Consider the following 17,790-nt stretch of genomic DNA (forward strand, 5'->3'; position numbering starts at 1 on the left):
ATGGGCTCGTTGACTGCTGCTGCCCTCCGGTTCCTGCTGCTGCTGCTCACCATGAAGCCCCAAGGAAGAGCCAAAGCTCATCCCATGTACGGCTCGGCCTCCGCTGCTGAACTGGCTGACTTCAAGGTAAGGCAGCAGACATCACTGGCAGAACACAATGCAACCAAGGGCTGGGGGAGCAGGGAAGGTGTGCACTGCTTTGCCATTCACTCCATCCCCTAGGGTGATTCTAGGGTAATGCTATCTCCCCCGCTGCCTCTCTCTGCATTTCAGACCCTGCTGGACCGCCTGGAGGACAAGCTCCCATCAGAAGAAGCAGAGGCAGGTCTGTCCCAAGAAATGAATGAGCAGAATGAGGAAGCCCCAGGAGATGCCTCACGTCCCCTCGCTCCCTGGAACAGCGAATACATTAGACCCCAAAGAGAAGGCCTTGCCTATGGGCGCAACAGCTGGGAGTGGCCCAAGAAACCTCCATCCGCCCAGAGGAGCAAACTACGAGCACTGATGAACTCGCCACGCAGCATGAGAAGGTTCTCGGATTGCTTTGGCCAACGGATAGATAGAATAGGAGCCCAGAGCGGACTTGGATGCAACAACTACAGGGTAAGAGGGAGAGGGAATGGCTGACCTACTCAAGCACAGCTGGGGCACTGGATACAAACTAGAGTAAGGACGAAGCAATCTATGCTCTGGGCAGAGTTCCTGGGAAGTCACAGGTGGACTGACTGGTCTAGGTTAAAAGCTGGACGATGGATTTTGAGGGGTCTCCTACCCCAACTCTCTTGTTCTTGTGCTGCAGTGTCCAGGTGGATAATTTAGAAAAAACAGTGGGACTTAAAATGGGTTGGGAGCTCCAGCTCCAGTGCATTGGGTGACACTCTCTCTTAACATGTCTTTTCTGAACTTTTAGGAAATTTTCATTTTTAGAAACAATAATGAAGACTGCGTCCTTTTCTGGCTGAGTCCCGAAAAGTCAGTTCCCTAATTTAACATAAAGGGCTGCAGTGAGAACACATAACCCTGGTGGAATGGTGCACTCAGACACCAGCCATAAGACCCACCCTAGATAGAATCCTTTAAAGAGCGATGCATTTGATTCCAGAGCAATGGAATTTTCCACAGTGAAGACCATAAAAATCAGAGCCCATCTCTTGGGGGTCAGTGCAGCATTGTTCCCCTTCAACATCTAGCATTCTGCTCAGTCTAGTTTTTACAATCCAACTTGAGGGGGTTTCTACCTCTTCTTCCCACAGGAGATTGGTCTGCTATTTAAAAGGTATCATTGCCAGTCAGTTTCCCCCACTATTCAGACTCAAATGCGGCCTTTTCTTAATTTCAGAACATTGTTCACAGGGCATGTCCTCAATGCAAAATTTTACTGGGTTAGAAAGTAAAGGATCGAAGGATCAACCAGCATGAGGCTGACAACTTTGCAGTCAGCATAGACCAGGGCAAGTCCTGTACAGCATCATGTTCCTTAGTCCTGGTTACATCCCAGTCCCAGTGGGGAGTAACCTTAAATAGCCAGCATGGCACCAAATTCAACTATCCTCATCTAAACTGACTGCACAGTCATCACGGTAGCTAATTCGCCTCTTCAGGGTCCTGGTCTCACCTGATAACACTTTGTAATGATGAAAAAGCCCGTGGTTAGCCCCCTGTGAAACACACTGAACAATTCCAGTGCCTCATTGCTCTTTATGACAGGTTTCAGAGTAACAGCCGTGTTAGTCTGTATTCGCAAAAAGAAAAGGAGTACTTGTGGCACCTTAGAGACTAACCAATTTATTAGAGCATGAGCTTTCGTGAGCTACAGCTCACTTCATCAGATGCATATCGTGGAAACTGCAGCAGACTTTATATATACACAGAGAATATGAAACAATACCTCCTCCCACCCCACTGTCCTGCTGGTAATAGCTTATCTAAAGTGATCATCAGGTGGGCCATTTCCAGCACAAATCCAGGTTTTCTCACCCTCCACCCCCCCACACAAATTCACTCTCCTGCTGGTGATAGCCCATCCAAAGTGACAACTCTTTACACAATGTGCATGACAATCAAGTTGGGCTATTTCCTGCACAAATCCAGGTTTTCTCACATCCCCCCCACCCCCATACACACACAAACTCACTCTCCTGCTGGTAATAGCTCATCCAAACTGACCACTCTTCAAGTTTAAATCCAAGTTAAACCAGAACATCTGGGGGGGGGGTAGGAAAAAACAAGAGGAAACAGGCTACCTTGCATAATGACTTAGCCACTCCCAGTCTCTATTTAAGCCTAAAGTAATAGTATCCAATTTGCAAATGAATTCCAGTTCAGCAGTTTCTCGCTGGAGTCTGGATTTGAAGTTTTTTTGTTTTAAGATAGCGACCTTCATGTCTGTGATTGCGTGACCAGAGAGATTGAAGTGTTCTCCGACTGGTTTATGAATGTTATAATTCTTGACATCTGATTTGTGTCCATTTATTCTTTTACGTAGAGACTGTCCAGTTTGACCAATGTACATGGCAGAGGGGCATTGCTGGCACATGATGGCATATATCACATTGGTGGATGTGCAGGTGAACGAGCCTCTGATAGTGTGGCTGATGTTATTAGGCCCTGTGATGGTGTCCCCTGAATAGATATGTGGGCACAATTGGCAACACTATCAGAGGCTCGTTCACCTGCACATCCACCAATGTGATATATGCCATCATGTGCCAGCAATGCCCCTCTGCCATGTACACTGGTCAAACTGGACAGTCTCTACGTAAAAGAATAAATGGACACAAATCAGATGTCAAGAATTATAACATTCATAAACCAGTCGGAGAACACTTCAATCTCTCTGGTCACGCAATCACAGACATGAAGGTCGCTATCTTAAAACAAAAAAACTTCAAATCCAGACTCCAGCGAGAAACTGCTGAACTGGAATTCATTTGCAAATTGGATACTATTACTTTAGGCTTAAATAGAGACTGGGAGTGGCTACATCATTATGCAAGGTAGCCTGTTTCCTCTTGTTTTTTCCTACCCCCCCCCCCCAGATGTTCTGGTTTAACTTGGATTTAAACTTGAAGAGTGGTCAGTTTGGATGAGCTATTACCAGCAGGAGAGTGAGTTTGTGTGTGTATGGGGGTGGGGGGGATGTGAGAAAACCTGGATTTGTGCAGGAAATAGCCCAACTTGATTGTCATGCACATTGTGTAAAGAGTTGTCACTTTGGATGGGCTATCACCAGCAGGAGAGTGAATTTGTGTGGGGGGGTGGAGGGTGAGAAAACCTGGATTTGTGCTGGAAATGGCCCACCTGATGATCACTTTAGATAAGCTATTACCAGCAGGACAGTGGGGTGGGAGGAGGTATTGTTTCATATTCTCTGTGTATATATAAAGTCTGCTGCAGTTTCCACGATATGCATCTGATGAAGTGAGCTGTAGCTCACGAAAGCTTATGCTCTAATAAATTGGTTAGTCTCTAAGGTGCCACAAGTACTCCTTTTCTTATTGCTCTTTATGTGATGCAAGGATTTAAACATTTATGGCTTAACCGCCACATCTTACTCCTGTCTTAGCCAAGCTCCATCTGTTCAGCTCATGTAGCCATGCTCTGGCATTGTTCAGGATCACGTGCAGCAGACAGTCTGATGTGTTACCTTCCCACCACTTTAAGATCCCAGCTAGTCACAAACCATGGGAAGGCTCCTCTCAAAGCTTAAAAGGAAACAGCATCCATCCTCTCTTGTGATGAGTTCAGGACAGAGGGGCCCAAATATTTAACACTGCAGAAGCCCAGCTGGAGGATAGAGGAAAAGGGATCTGGAGGGGAAAAAAAATAAGAAAAAAGGGATGCTGGTGGACTTCTCAAGGGGAAGGGGCTGCTGATGCACCAGTAGCTGGTTAAGTTGCTCCTGTCCTTATCCCACCCTTTAAAACCATGCCTCGCATTTGTTCTGATTCACCTGATTTTAAGAACAAGGATTGTTGAGTGGTGGGACTCAGGAGATCGAGGATCAAATCCTGGCTCTGCCACAGATTTCCTGTGTGACCTTGGGCAAGTTTCTTCATCTCTTTGTAACCCAACTCCCCTTCTGTTAAAAGGGGATAATAATTCTCCCACTCTCCAGCTGCCTTGTCTGTCATCTCTTGTGTTCGTGTATAGTACCTAGCGCACCAAGATCCCGCTCTCCATACCTTTAGGAGCTATTGTGATGGCCGCTGTTTTAAGCAACACACCGGTGACTGAACCAGGGACTCTTAGAGCTAAAAGCATAAGCTCTGTACCTGTAACAAGCTCACCAGCAGGTTATGCTCTGATAGTACAAACAACCCTCCTCCAAAGAATAAAGAAATTTACCACCCCTACATTTACTTGTCCTTTTCTCCTTCAGTTTTGAAGCTCTACCTGGAGATGGGGGCAATCCTGATCTTCTTCCTCAGAGTCCTGGACATCAAAGCTCTTCCAAAGTCAACTGCATCTTCTCAGCTCCTCGCTGGTAACTTATGTTGCAGCAGGGACAGTAGGCAAAACTCAGCTGCCATCTGTCTTCACCCGTTTGCAAACAATTTGCCCCCCACCCTCCCAGCACCATGAGTCAAACAATGTACAGGCTTTCTCCCTGAAGTGTAAGGGAGAAGGGATAATTTTAGTCCATTGTCACTGAAAAGAATTCCAGCCTAGATTTCAGCACCTTGGACAGAAAGTGCAGGTCTGTTTCTTTCATCAAATAAATGAGTGCAATAAAAGGCTATGGTTAATTTTTCCATACCCTGCATGACCTGTCTGTGTGTGTAAAAATGTAGCTCATATGTAGTTAAGAGGACCACAGCAAAACCTCACTGACCTGCACTAATGCACCTGGTAAATATAAGCAATTTAAGGGTATTGGGGGTCTCCTAACAAGTGCTCTGATTTAATGGGCCTATAAACCCCATTTAAGTCTGAGTACAGGCACTGGGCTGCTTTAAGTGTAACCGTATTAAGCTGCTGTATTAACTCAACTGTGCTTAGTATAAAACCAAAGACCAAGAGCTATCTATAACCAGCTTACTCCTTTCTTCTCCAAGCAAGACACTTGCTGTTTCAGTCCTATGACAAAATACACCTCCACATACATACAGTCCTGATGTTACATACATACATACACACACACCCCTGAGTCCATACATACACCTCAGCACAGTCCCTAAGCTGACAAGGCTGTAGCCAAGTGTCTGGCATCTGTTTCACACCTGCTGGGGATGTTTTTAAACTGCAGATGCACTGAGCTGTCAAGTGATGTCCCATCGCACAGGGCTGCCTCGCTCCCTTTTAAGAGAAGTAGATCCTGTTTCCTCATTTTTTACATTACATCTGAGAGAGAAATTGAAAAAGAGGCTTTCCCCATTCCTGCCTCCATCCCCACGCCAGTGCATTTGGGAAAAGGAAGAGGAATAAGTGTAGATTGAGTAAAGGAGTTTTCCTCCCAGCCAGCATGTCTTCCCCGTCTCCGGAAGCGCAAGAGACTAGGACCAGATTTTGCCCACAGCCACTACATCAAATTTTGAATTTCCCCGCTCCCTGAGGGTTGGGGGGGGGGGGAAGAGGTAGGGGGGTAGGTGTATCCCTATCAGTCCCTCGGGCCCAACACTGCAGATACTCCCTGCCAAAGGATGCTTGGTGCCAAGTTCCAGCCAGCCTACCCGGGAGAGGCGCTCGCTCTTGGCTGCACGGAAGCGTAGGCTGGTGACTCAGCAGGAGGCAGAGGGCAGCATCTGCACACAGTCCAAGGCTAAAATAAATCCTCGCACAGCAATCGTGTCACGCAGGATGCAGAGAACGAAGAGGCTGTTACTACCGTTGTCATGCTACAGTTCACATGCCAAGGGGGGGGAGGGGGCTGCACTTGCTACTGCCCCCTCCACAAATGACATTTTAGGATCTGCCTTACGGCAGCTACTGCTGGGGCTAGGGCTAAACGGTTTTGTTTCAGCTTGTTTTCGATTGGACAGAGAGGGTAGCACAGCTACTTGAGATACAGTAAAGCCAGCCCCAGCCTCCCTACAAGCCCTAAGCATGAAGTTTGGGCACCAGCAACACCCAAACCTTCCTTCGCTAGATACTTACTGCCGTACAAATCCTTTTATAAGCTTACTGGGGTGGGGGAGGGAGGCCACCTAAGAAAGCAGAATATCATCTCCACTGCAGTAGGGACCATCTATAAACCATGGGGGACCAAGCCTGTTGCCATCCAAGTCAATGACAAAGCTCTCCCTGAAGTCACCGAGTATGGAATTGGGTCTCTGAGTGGAGGTATCGCCCTGCTGAAATTAATATATTTGGCATAAATTTAGCAAGGATTTCAAAAGGGGATCAGGCACTGGAATAGGTAGTTAAAACCTCCAGAATTACCCAAACCAAATTCTGATCTCTGGGGCAGAGGGGTGAGGAGGAAAAGGTTGCCTGGGGGCAGGTGCCCTCCTTTCTTATAAGCAGCTGGAACTGGCCACTATCAGAGATGGACCCAGACTGACCATTTATCTGAAACAGGAGGGGTGGTGGCGAGTTGTAGTGTGCCTTCCACTACAAACAGCCAAGGGTCCTGGCCTAGAACCCTTATAGCAAACAGTGTTCATAGCTCCCTACCTTGAAAACATAGGTGCTTGGATCTAAGGCTGTTGGACCATTTTTATTATTGGGATGAAAAAAGTCAAAAATAAAATTTAAACAAACCATACAACGGGGAGGAAGAAAATCCCAGAGCCCAGCAGGTGCAGAAGGACACACAATGACATTTTACTCTCAGACATGTTATGGTTACAGGATGACATCCCAAGTGCCAAAGTTCAAATAAAAAATATATTCATACAAATTTAACAAAAATACAGTTTATATACACCGTGGAATTAGCTTACATCATCTCGTAACAAAAAACAGTGCAAAAAACAAAACAAAAACAAAATAAGTGGCTGCCCTGGCATGGCTCATAGTACAGAGGAGTTAAGACTTGCTACCCGGCGTTAACACTGCACAGGAACCCAGGAAGCAGGAGACAGCCCCCTCTACTGTCCTGAGCTTTTGACATCAATACTGATCCACTACGTGGACGCTCTCCCTTAGTGTTACTCTGATAAGAATTACAGGCACCTGTATAGTTTCTTTGTCAGCTGTTCAGCAATCGGTGCCAGACCAGAAGCAGTTAAGGTTTGCGAGAAGGGAGTTCAGTGGTCGGCTGTCTGAGCAGTCTTGGCTGAGAAGAGGATCCGGGATCCTTTGCACCCCTTGTAAGTGGCAACACGCGAGAGCCCCGGCTGTGTTGCATCTCAGAACCCCACTCAGAGAAGAGCATCCATGACCCCCTTCATTTCTGAAAGAGGAACCTGCCCTGCTCTGGGCCATATATAATACTGTTGAGCACACCTGGTGAGCCCATTTGTGGATTTCCCTTTAAAGCGGCTGGCAGAGTGCCACAGGGGCCAGTTATGTTCTCCTGGCTGCAGCAGTGAAAGGAACTGCTTTCCTCCACCTCTAGGTTTTTAGTAAGATGGATGCTTAGGCAGAGCAGGTGCAGCTGAGCACGGAGTGGAGTCCGGCAGCCTTTGCAAGGTAAGGCATGGCTAGTGCCCAGACCTACCTGAGCAAGATGTTTCAGCTCGGCTTGCCTGGGGCTCCCAGCTCCATGACTCATTAATGAGGCCAAGATATGGTGTGGCAACATATATTGCCATGACTTATCTACTGAATAAACAGGACATGACGGGCAAAGGCGACCAACACAGAGTTAACAAGCCCTATTTTAGTGGGTGGGGGGAGGTAAGTGAATTCTCACATAGCAACTGAGTAGAGCGGGAGGGACCGGATCTCTCACTGGGCTTATGAAGAGATAGAGGGAGTACATGGCTGCTGCATCTTGTGGTTTGTGCCTTAAATGCCCGAACTCTAAGGTAACCCTAATGAAGTGTGATTGTTTTACTGCATGTTGGGACTGTCCAGGTGCCAGAACCCTTTGGAACGGAAGCTAGGGCAACACAAGTATATTTCAAACTTCCAGTTTATCTTGGGGGAGAATGGGGGAAGGGATATGTCCTGGAGTTTCTTGGAGCAGTTCAGTCTCTTTCCAGCCATGGAAACCAGTGCTCCTCCTGCCCCAAAGCATAGGGAAAGCGCGTTATTGACAAGCCCGCTCTAGATATAGGTGAAACAGGCTGAAGACCCTTAGTCCGCTTATGTAGAGCAAGGCGCCCCCTAAAAGTGAAAAGCACAAGCCAAAGTCAACCCACTTGACAGTCATTTAGACTCCGTTAACCAAAGATCTCCCTGAAGAACTGCATGGGCAGCTGGGACTGAGTCATCTTTCAGATGGGCTCGGAGAAGTACGAGGGTGCCACTCCCACCACAGCTATGGAACCCAAGTGGAAGGAGTACAAGATAGGTGCTGGCCCTGGGAAGATGCCTTTATTCACTCTGGGGAGCTGAAGGATCAACACCCACCATTCGGGCTACCCTGGAAGGTTCTCCTGAGCACACATGCTATTTGGAATGGTGGAGGAGACTGAACAGCTGACGCAAGCTGGGGGGGAAGGTGTGAGGAACCTGTTCCATGCATGCTGGTCACACAGGACCCTACCCGGGCTGGAATGCAGAACTTGGATGGTACTTGCTATAACCAGATGGACCCAGGAGGGTGAAAGTCACTTGCTGAAGGGAAGTTTTGCACTACATGTAGCAAGGCTCCTCCCTCTCCACTTAGCAGGATATGCAAGGAGGGCCAAGACTTCTGCTCCAGACTCAGGGAGGAGCAGGGCTTCACAGGAAGTCTGCTGCCAGTCTCGTAAGAGGGGGGAAAGATGAGACCCAGGGAAGGGTTTGCAAAATTTCATTGGAAGTGACTAAAGAATATCTCCAAAGTGAATAAACCAATATGCAGCTGAGCCCTGCCCTATATGCAGGGGTGGCCTTTCTCCACTATATATGTCAGAATGGAGTCAGGGGACCTTCTTTCGTCCTTTGCTGGTTACAGGCTGTAATGTAGATACGACAGAGTTATCTCCTATCTACAACACAAACTCCTATGATCTGGTTCTTTGTATGGTGTAGATACCCCCAGAGACCGGATCTTCCTGTACCAACTCAACCACCCACAACCTGGTCTGCAGGGGAAAGCTTCACCAATTACCAAAAGAGACTTGCTTAATGAAGGGTATAGTGTGTGGCACTTGTGTTCTGTGCACGCTACCTGTTACCTTAGAGAAGTCAGAGCACAGCAACCTCAGCCACAGCCCAGCACGGGAACACACAGCTTCCCCGGACAAACTCAGCTTGCAGATCACGGACTCTGCAATGGACATGTGAAAACACAGGTTTTGCAATCCCTCTATGCTTGGAAGGAAGAGCCCTCAAGATGGCTCAGTTTTAAAATAAAACAGACTCCTAAAACAGCAGCTCCTTTCACGGCTAGCTAAAGCCCGGTATGGCGTGGAACAGGTTAACCGAAGGGCTGGTGAGAGGGCTGTTGGGGAACCTTTCCTGGGATGCATTCCACAGGTTAGCTGGGCCAGTCTCAGAGGAAGCAAGAATGCTCTGTGCTTTATCAAGCCAATCAGTTCTGTAGTCCCTGAAGGCATGAAGCTGGCTTCCCACAGTTATCTGAATGCAAAACCCACAAGGGCAGGAGCATGCTGGAATGACACAGGTGCTGCCAGGATGGTACCTGCCAGAGCACCAGACTGGCTGTGACTGGCTCCTAAATGCTGACTTTTCCCTGCAGGTGATTCTGCGGTTGCAAGAAACATCCCAAGTGCTCTTAGAGCTGCCAAAAGCCCTTCCACTAACTGTTCTGCGGAGCGCTGGCTGGCAGTCTCAACCTCCCAGAGCCCCTTCTGGCTGGCCGCAGCATGAATTGCACCTTCTCTTTCCGTGAAGCCGACAGAAGCCAACCCTGCTGCTGTCGCTGCTGAATTGGAGCTGGAGGAGTAACGCTCATGCTCTTCCCCGTAGTGAGCTTGGGTCTTGCCGGGCCGAGAAAAGAGATTTCCTCCATCTCCACAGCCCTGACTGTAAAGATGCCCCTGGAATCCTTAACCCCCGAGTGAAACCAGGCTCTTATCACTGGATCTCTGCGGGAGGGCACTACATAATGCTCCAAAGAGGCGCAACATAGCATTACAAGGAAGGGACAAGAGTGCCTTATAAAAGACTTCTCTTCTAAGGGGAATCATTGGCAACAGCTGATGAGGTTGACGGGATTTCTCTCTTCCGAGTTGTTTTGTGGGGGCATTAAGGGTTTTTAATCCAGAACAGTAATTAGAACCAAGCTGTTTTGGATTCTTGACTTGCCCAGATGCTCTCAGCAGCCAGCTGCTGTCAGACTAATCCATAGCAGGGATTCCAGCACCGAAGGACATTAAGAAATTAGGAGCTTTAAGAACTGAACTGAAAAACCATGAAGCCAGAGTGAAAAACCTGGACAATTAAGAGTTCCTGATGGCAGAAAATTCCCCACGCCCCCCAAGGAGGTGTAGTTTTAATGCCACTGAGAATAACCAGCAATTTAGTGTTTGAGGATATTAGCAAATTGCAGGGGGTGATCTCAGCTTTGACAATGACCCCTTCTCGTGCGAGTAAGGCAACTACTTTAGCAGAACTGGGAAGGGAAAAGAAATCAACAAGAGAAGGGAGGGGAAATTTGCTGCACTCCTCCACGTGGGACATGGCATAGCTGGCGATATTGTTACCCTCCAAACTGCAGGCATTTCTATAGGAAGAGCAGCCTCGGGGCAACTTCTGATGAAAGGAGACGGCAGGAGAGAAGAGAGCATTCTGGCCAAGAGCAGTCAAAGCAGCACCTCTCTGGAGCTGGCCAGAGGCTCTGGACTCAGATAGCTCCTCTACTCTCTGCCAGTGAGATGTTCTCTGGTCCCCAGACTGCGTGGGAGAGAAGCCATCCATCATGTCCTTGGTCATGGGGCATCCAAGCAGAAAGCGAGGGCATGTGCAGGCTTGGAGGAAGGAGGGAGCCATACCGACAGCAGGCTCAGATGGTTTGGTAGTGCTGTCTCAGTCTTGCCTGCAGAAATTCATGAGTCAGGTTGTGTCGAGTTATTATTCCAACAATCTGGTGAGGGGAAAGAGGAAACCATACAAGTCAGTCTCACCGACTCACATTAGGAGACACGGGCTCGGTGGAGGAGAAGAGGCAGTAGTGTTTCTTCTGGCTGACCTGAAAAAACCAGGTGAGAAGGCTTGGGCAATTCTCCGAGAGGCTTGGTCTAGACACAGGGCTGGGAGCGGGTTCAAGTTCTAATCCCTGCTCTGACAGGATTCTCTTTCTTAGGGCTTGTCTACACACACAAGTCACGCCAAAGTAACTATACTGGTATAATGGTAGCACAACCCTTCCATGGATACAGTAATAGCAGTATGAAGGTACTTCATAACCATGTGAAAAGGGGAATAAGCTGTACTGGTATAAGGCACTTTTATATCCATGGGGCTGTTCCTACATCTGTAGGAAAAATCAGACTGTTAACCAAAATAGTTACATTGGTACAAAATCTGCATCTAGTCGAGACCACAGACAAGTCACCAACCTCAGACTTCCTCCATTTGAAACTGGTTTAATACTGCCCATATGGGGTGGTGTTGCTTCGTGCGCTATATAATGATGTGCATCGAGTTGGGCACCTCTGTGGCCGGAATGTCAGAGGTGCTGAGTGTATCACTGGGAGCAGCAGGCGCTCAGCACCGTGGGAAAGAAAGGATGCTTAAAGTGAAGCAGGTAAAAGGAACGCTTTGGGCCAATGTGTTAATGATCTCCAGTCTCCGTGGAAAAGAGTGAAACCGTCTCTAGATCAGTTTCTTTCAACTCACCTTCCATAGGGTCCAAGTAGCCAGATTTCTAGTCCCCCCTCTACAATATCATGCATAATCTGCTTCATCTATTTTCAGCCGTTTCTAGATTGTGCTAGTTACATCTCAGAGTATCATGTCAGAAAGAAACTCCTCAGTGCCATATGTTAGCTTGCTTTTGGACACCCACTCTTCCGAAACTGCCTATCTGGTCATGGCCCAGCTGTACGTGACCGGGTCCCCAACACCCTCCTTCCTCACCCCCGGGAACAGCTCCATGCTCAGAATAGGAAATCTGAGGGAGGGAGGGAGGAACACAGCCAGGGAATACTTCAGACTACAGCTTCAAAGGCAGCTAAAGCCAGGATCTCTCCACACTTCTACCCAGCTTAACTTTTACTGTAAGGGCCAATACAAGGGCTGACTCAGGCCCGGAGATGTGCTGGACTCTCCTCATGAGCCAGCAGCATTCGGCTCTTCTGAATCAAGACATTTTAGCTAATTTTGTTAATTGCCTTTTTAGCCTCAGAGTCCATCTGCTGGCTCCTCTGGCCAGCAGAACCCTTGTATGGGTGTACTAGAAAGACACGCCCATGAACCCAGTGGTGGGACGTCACATGGGAGACTTATGGTAGCAGCAATGCATTCTAGGCAACCCAGGAGAGCTAGCGGACTATGACTAAACAAGGTAAAGTGCTGGCTGCTTCCTGGTCTCAGAGAGAAGCCACCACCGCCCTCTCCTACAGCGCTGCTCATGGAAGATTTAAATCTCGTGAAGTGCGGTCAGTGGCAGAAACACCAGGTGGTGTTCAGCAGAATGGGAATGCATTTAAAGATTAGCGCTAGGATCCTTTCATATACTCTGTAGGGTCACAGTAGAAAATGCATAACCACTCAATAGCCCTTGCTTGCAGCATTTGCTTTTCACTAGCAGGCTCAGTGGGGCAAACATCATAAATCCTGACATTCGGAGAAAGCTTCTGCAGCCTCATCCTTGCCTACCACATCAGTTATGTCCCTGAAATACACCTGAGCTAATTCTAGGCATTAGATAAGAGGATGACATGTATAATCTCTGGGGCAACTTGGCTTCATGTCACATGATAAATCCTGTCAAGAGACCCACCAGTGCAACAGCTCACCCAATACATGAGCAAGACCCTCTCCCGCACATATTCTGCGGTTAGTCCTGGTATGCTTTCCGGATTTTCTTATCCGGCTCCAGCACTAGTGAGGGGATGCTGACTCTTTACTATGTTTATGGGAAGCTGAGGACACCTGCTGGGCACTTTGGGGCACTGCAAAATGCCACAACAGTTCTGGATAATTGGATTAGTTCTATACTTGACTGTCTCAGCTCTTACAAAGACAATGTAAATTTCTGTTTAATAGACGGATGTGCCCAACCTGGACAGATCGCTCCCAGGGGCTTTCAGTCTTCTTTGGCTGCAGAGGCTGCCAAAACAGGGGGCAATTAGTGCCATTTGTGGTGGGTTTTGTCAAGTGGACCCTGGCCCACTGGAAAGTGGACTAAGACCCCTGAACAGGCATCAGACAGCATCAGCTTCCAGTCATGGCCAACCCACGCTGGATCCAGACTCGGGACAGGTGAAGGTTTCAACTTTATTACCAGAGAGAGAGGTTTCTCCAACCCCTGAAAGTCACATTCTGCTCGCTGTCAGAATGGGTTTGTTCAACATCAATCTGGGACTGAAATGGAGCATGGTGCATGCCCCATAATGCCCCACCCAGCCAGGACATGGCCGCAGTATGGACTCACCTCTCCCACTGCATTCACCACTGGTAAGTGCCTGAGCCCCATTGTCCTAAACAGGTTGAAGACTTGCGAGGCATGGGTGTTAGGGGACACCGTGAAGGGAGATGGGTTCATGTAAGGGGTGACGTCCTGGGGAGAGTCAAGAAGAAAACACCAAGGTCATTTCTACCAGGTAGTTTCCAAGTGAATGTCCATTCTCCTGGAAGCGAGGGGATGATAGGGGTGCTTTAGCCCTGTAGACTCCATGAGTCTTGGGCCCTTTCAGGCATGCTGGCTGAGCCTGCTGGTCCAATGCAACGGCAAGGAGATTTTGAACAGGTACAAGTAAGATCCATATTCACTTAAACCAAGAGTCAAGTCTAGTGAGAACAGGAGCTGTTCTCCCACTAACATTCAATTGATTTCTTAAATCCAGGCAGCTAGGAAGTGGTCGGAAGAGTAGTTCAGACAGAGATGTCAGAGGTGCAGGATTTTTGGTCACTGTCACCCGGAGTGGATTTGAACCTGGGCTCACCCTAAAGCAGCAGCCTGGGGAGACCAGAATTGGAATTTGGGAGTAAGATTAGGTATAAAGTGTCTCCATAACCCCAGGCCAGGGAAGCATTTTTAAGAGGTCTTTGGAGCATTCCTGAGAATGTGTATCAGGGAGAAAGGGCACCACAACACGGCAACAGGGTCCCCTCAGCATCTCTTACCACTATCATGCGGGGGTTCAGCAGCGTGAGGTCCAGGTCATGAATATCGGGGTAACGGGGGTAATCCTCAGCCATCTCGGCATACGACAGTCGAGGCTGACTGGTGCTCTGCAATTGAAAAATGAAAAAGCCTCGCTGAGGAGAAGCATCGCCCTTCCTAAAGCAGATGAATGACTGAAGCCACACAAGGGCATAGCTGAGACTGGTGCTCTCAGCAACCCTCCTGGTCCCGCCGACAAGCTCAGGGAGTTACACACGTCTGGAGAGGGATTCTTGGCAACAATTCACAATGGCACAGGGCACATTTAAACAATACAAGGAGTCACGCTTTTGGCAGAGGAGAGGAAAGGACTGATTTGTTCTCCAATCCCATGGAGGATCTATTCCCATCTTTGGAAGGCGGCACCAGGATACTTTGTGGGAGTTGGGCACCAAACAGGCTGGATCATTTCTCTTGCTACACGCCCGGAGATACCTCTGTCCAGCAAACCACTGAGAGGCAGAGACACGGGGGACAATAACACCATGCTGACGGGTGCACTATGGGTAGTCAGACCTCTCCCCTCCCACGAGGGTATGTCACCTCTATGCAATACACCGGGTATATTCATAGACAAGCTGCTATTGTTTGGTAGCTGCACCTTCCCCTGTGCTTGCACAGTTACATAACAGGAATAGTTCTCACTTTGCAGACAAAAGGGAGGATTCACTGTTCTACAGGGACGATGGAGTTTAAAATACTGCATGCCAGCCCCTGGGGATGCCGTCTTCCCAATTCCTCCCTGCCCACAGAGAATCCTCATCTGCCCCAGAATCTGCAAGACTCACCGACTGACTCTCAGAGTAACAGACTCCTCGGACGAGCAGGGTAACCAGCTGCGAGCGTAAGATCAGGCCGTGGAACGTCAGAGGTCGGAAGCGTTCCTCCATGGTCCACTCTTCACTGGGGGACTGGTCTGGGTACAGGTTGGGGTAGGGAGTGTATCTGTGACAGATTTCACACCACTTGTTACAATGGGTACTGCTTGGAAGTACTTAAAGTAACAATGGCAGAGGAACAGAACCACCAAAATAGGTTACTGTCTGACAGCTGTGAAGTGCTTGGTCCACACTGAGTGCCTTTCATGCAAGCATTTCAAAGCACGTCACAATGGGGAAAACACTTGCTCATCTCTCGTACAGATCAGGAAACCGAGGCAAAGAGGGTTAAGTGACTTGCCCCAACACAGCAACTCAGTGGCAAAAGCAGACCAGAAACCAGCCTTCCCAACGCGGAGCCCCTGCTCGGACCATGAAACCACGCATGTGTGTGAAAATCAGCTGCGGGTCCCAGCCCGGGTCCCAACAGGCTGCTGTCCACATTGTGAAACCAGACCAGCGCAGTAGGACACTGGCTGCAAGCTCAGCAGGGATCACCCAGGCCGGGCGAGGCACACGAGGGGGGAAACTTTGCACTGCCACCGCCCGTGCTGCAGATACAGCTGGCCGGCTGGCCTCACATGCCCCACGTCCCCTTACGAAAGAGGGGCAGGTGCTGCTAGGAGACTCCCAGGTACACCAGGCCCAGCAGGAGCCCGGAGGGAAATCTAGAGGAGGAATGGAGAGGATGGGGCTGGAGTACAGTAAAGAGAGAGGAAGAATGGTTCAGTGGCTAAGGCACCAGCCCTACAACTTGGGAGACCTGGGTTCAAGTCCCTGCTCTGCTGCAGACTCCCCGAGTCACTTAGTCTCTCTCAGCTCCCCATCTGTACACTGGGGCCAACGGCCCGGCCCTGCCTCACAGTGCGTCGTGAGGATAACAACAGTAAAGATGTGAGGTGCTCAGTTACTATGGTAACGGGGAATACATAAGCACCACAGGTAAACTCCACTGCGTTTCCAGCCATCGTCACCTCCAGGGGTCTCACCGTCTCTCCAGCATCTGCTGCAGCAGATCCTCCTTCTCAGGCGGCTCCTCTGGTGCAATGTGCTCATCACACATGTTGCGCAGCTCGCTTGAGGGGTAAGATTTCATGGACTGGCTCCGCTTGCGCTGCTCTCCAGCTCTGGTGAGGATGCTGGATTTCTGCAGGGGGGATGGGGGGGGGTGGTGTGAGCAGAACCTTTACACAAGGGACATGGGTCTCGTGCAAAACAGGGGGTCAGGAACCACGTAAAGCGCAGAACATCTGAGTGCTCTAGGCAAGGAGTGCAAGAATTAACCCTTTCTGATCTCAGTTGCCAGCAAAGGACTATCTACTCTAAAGCTCTCCTAGGAATGGTATTTGCAGAATTGCCAGGACTGCAGGATCCACTCTCTTAAAAATGAGAGAATCTAGAGCTGGAACAGGCTTGGGGCTGCTCAGTTAGTCCAGCTTCTTGCTAGCTCAGGAGTGCTCCATACGGCACATCCACGAGCATTCCACACCCTCCCGCCCACCCCTGCCCGGTGGTAAGTGTCCCGAAGGAACGAGTTTCCACCACTGCCCTTGGGAGAGAATTCCTCATGGAGCACGATGGCTTCACTCCATCCCTCCTGCCACATATTTAGAATATTAGGAAACTTCCTGACACCAAAAAGTATTCGGCTGCAGAACAAAGTCACGGACAAGCTGCAGACGGAGGCAAGCATGAAGCATGCACCAGCCACAGCCCAGATGACACAGGAAGCTGCCCCCCTCCAGGATCAGAGAAAAGCCCCTTATCCCTGAGGTTACTGGGCAGCCACCTCCCTCCTGACCTTGAATCTAATGTTGTTGCTGATCAGCTGGTTCCCCTTCATGAACTCTTTCTCGTTCCCCCGGTTCTCTGTCACCACAGGGAAGGCGTGATGGACCGTTGTGCGGAGGATACTGACCAGCGACTGGATCCGGGTGTGGGGATACACGTACGTCAGGTTGGGCTCCATGATATCACTGGCTCTCAGCCTGAGGCAATGAAGAAATGCACTGCTGTAGGTGCCAACATACTCGCTGCAAACAAGCATGGTGCAGAACCAGCACCAGAGAGAACCCCAAGGAACCTATTCCACATTAGTGCTGCCTTTGCCCTTCCTGCAAACCCTGTTTGCAGAGAACAGCTGTAAGGTTACTAAGGCAGCAACATTATCTACATAGCATCACAGGAATTAGACAAGATGACAAAGGCTCCTGTCCTAAAGAGCTCACCATCTAACTTAGACACACAACACGAGGATTTCACCACCACCACCACCACGAAAGGGAAAACCAATGAAGAGACACTTCACACGAAACAGCAACTGTGTACTGCCTCAATGTTTTCACCAAGCCCTTCGTTGCTGTGTTCTGTCGCAACCTCTAGGCTTTGCGGTTTGACAGGAAGCCAAGTGTACGAGTACATGGGGAAGCACCCGTAGGACAGTGATTTTCTAGCAGTGTCAGACAGAGCCTGCCCCTGCTACCTCCCTTCACTACAAGAACAATAGGTTCTTTAGCTGGACATAAGAGTGGCCATATTGGGTCAGACCAAAGGTCCATCTAGCCCAGGATCCTGTTTTCCGAC

The 17,790-nt window shown here is 49.2% G+C and overlaps 2 protein-coding genes across 2 annotated transcripts in view; one reads left to right on the forward strand and one right to left on the reverse strand.

Annotated features, from left to right (window-relative positions):
- Positions 1–9,945, forward strand: LOC140900226 (natriuretic peptides A-like). The gene is made up of 3 exons (XM_073317102.1): positions 1–126; positions 274–603; positions 9,892–9,945. The coding sequence occupies exons 1-3, from the start codon at positions 1–3 to the stop codon at positions 9,943–9,945; spliced, it is 510 nt and encodes a 169-aa protein (XP_073173203.1).
- Positions 6,640–17,790, reverse strand: part of CLCN6 (chloride voltage-gated channel 6) — a 24,401-nt gene continuing 13,250 nt past the window's right edge. The window contains exons 18-23 of the mRNA XM_073316940.1: positions 17,009–17,195; positions 16,197–16,354; positions 15,118–15,274; positions 14,290–14,397; positions 13,598–13,723; positions 6,640–11,083 (exon numbers count right to left, since the gene is read on the reverse strand). Coding sequence (XP_073173041.1) covers positions 11,003–11,083; positions 13,598–13,723; positions 14,290–14,397; positions 15,118–15,274; positions 16,197–16,354; positions 17,009–17,195 — 817 coding nt within the window. The 3' untranslated portion in view covers positions 6,640–11,002. The remainder of the gene's footprint in view (positions 11,084–13,597; positions 13,724–14,289; positions 14,398–15,117; positions 15,275–16,196; positions 16,355–17,008; positions 17,196–17,790) is intronic.

The sequence above is a fragment of the Lepidochelys kempii genome, chromosome 18, assembly GCF_965140265.1.
Source record: "Lepidochelys kempii isolate rLepKem1 chromosome 18, rLepKem1.hap2, whole genome shotgun sequence".
Lineage (NCBI taxonomy): Eukaryota > Metazoa > Chordata > Testudines > Cheloniidae > Lepidochelys > Lepidochelys kempii.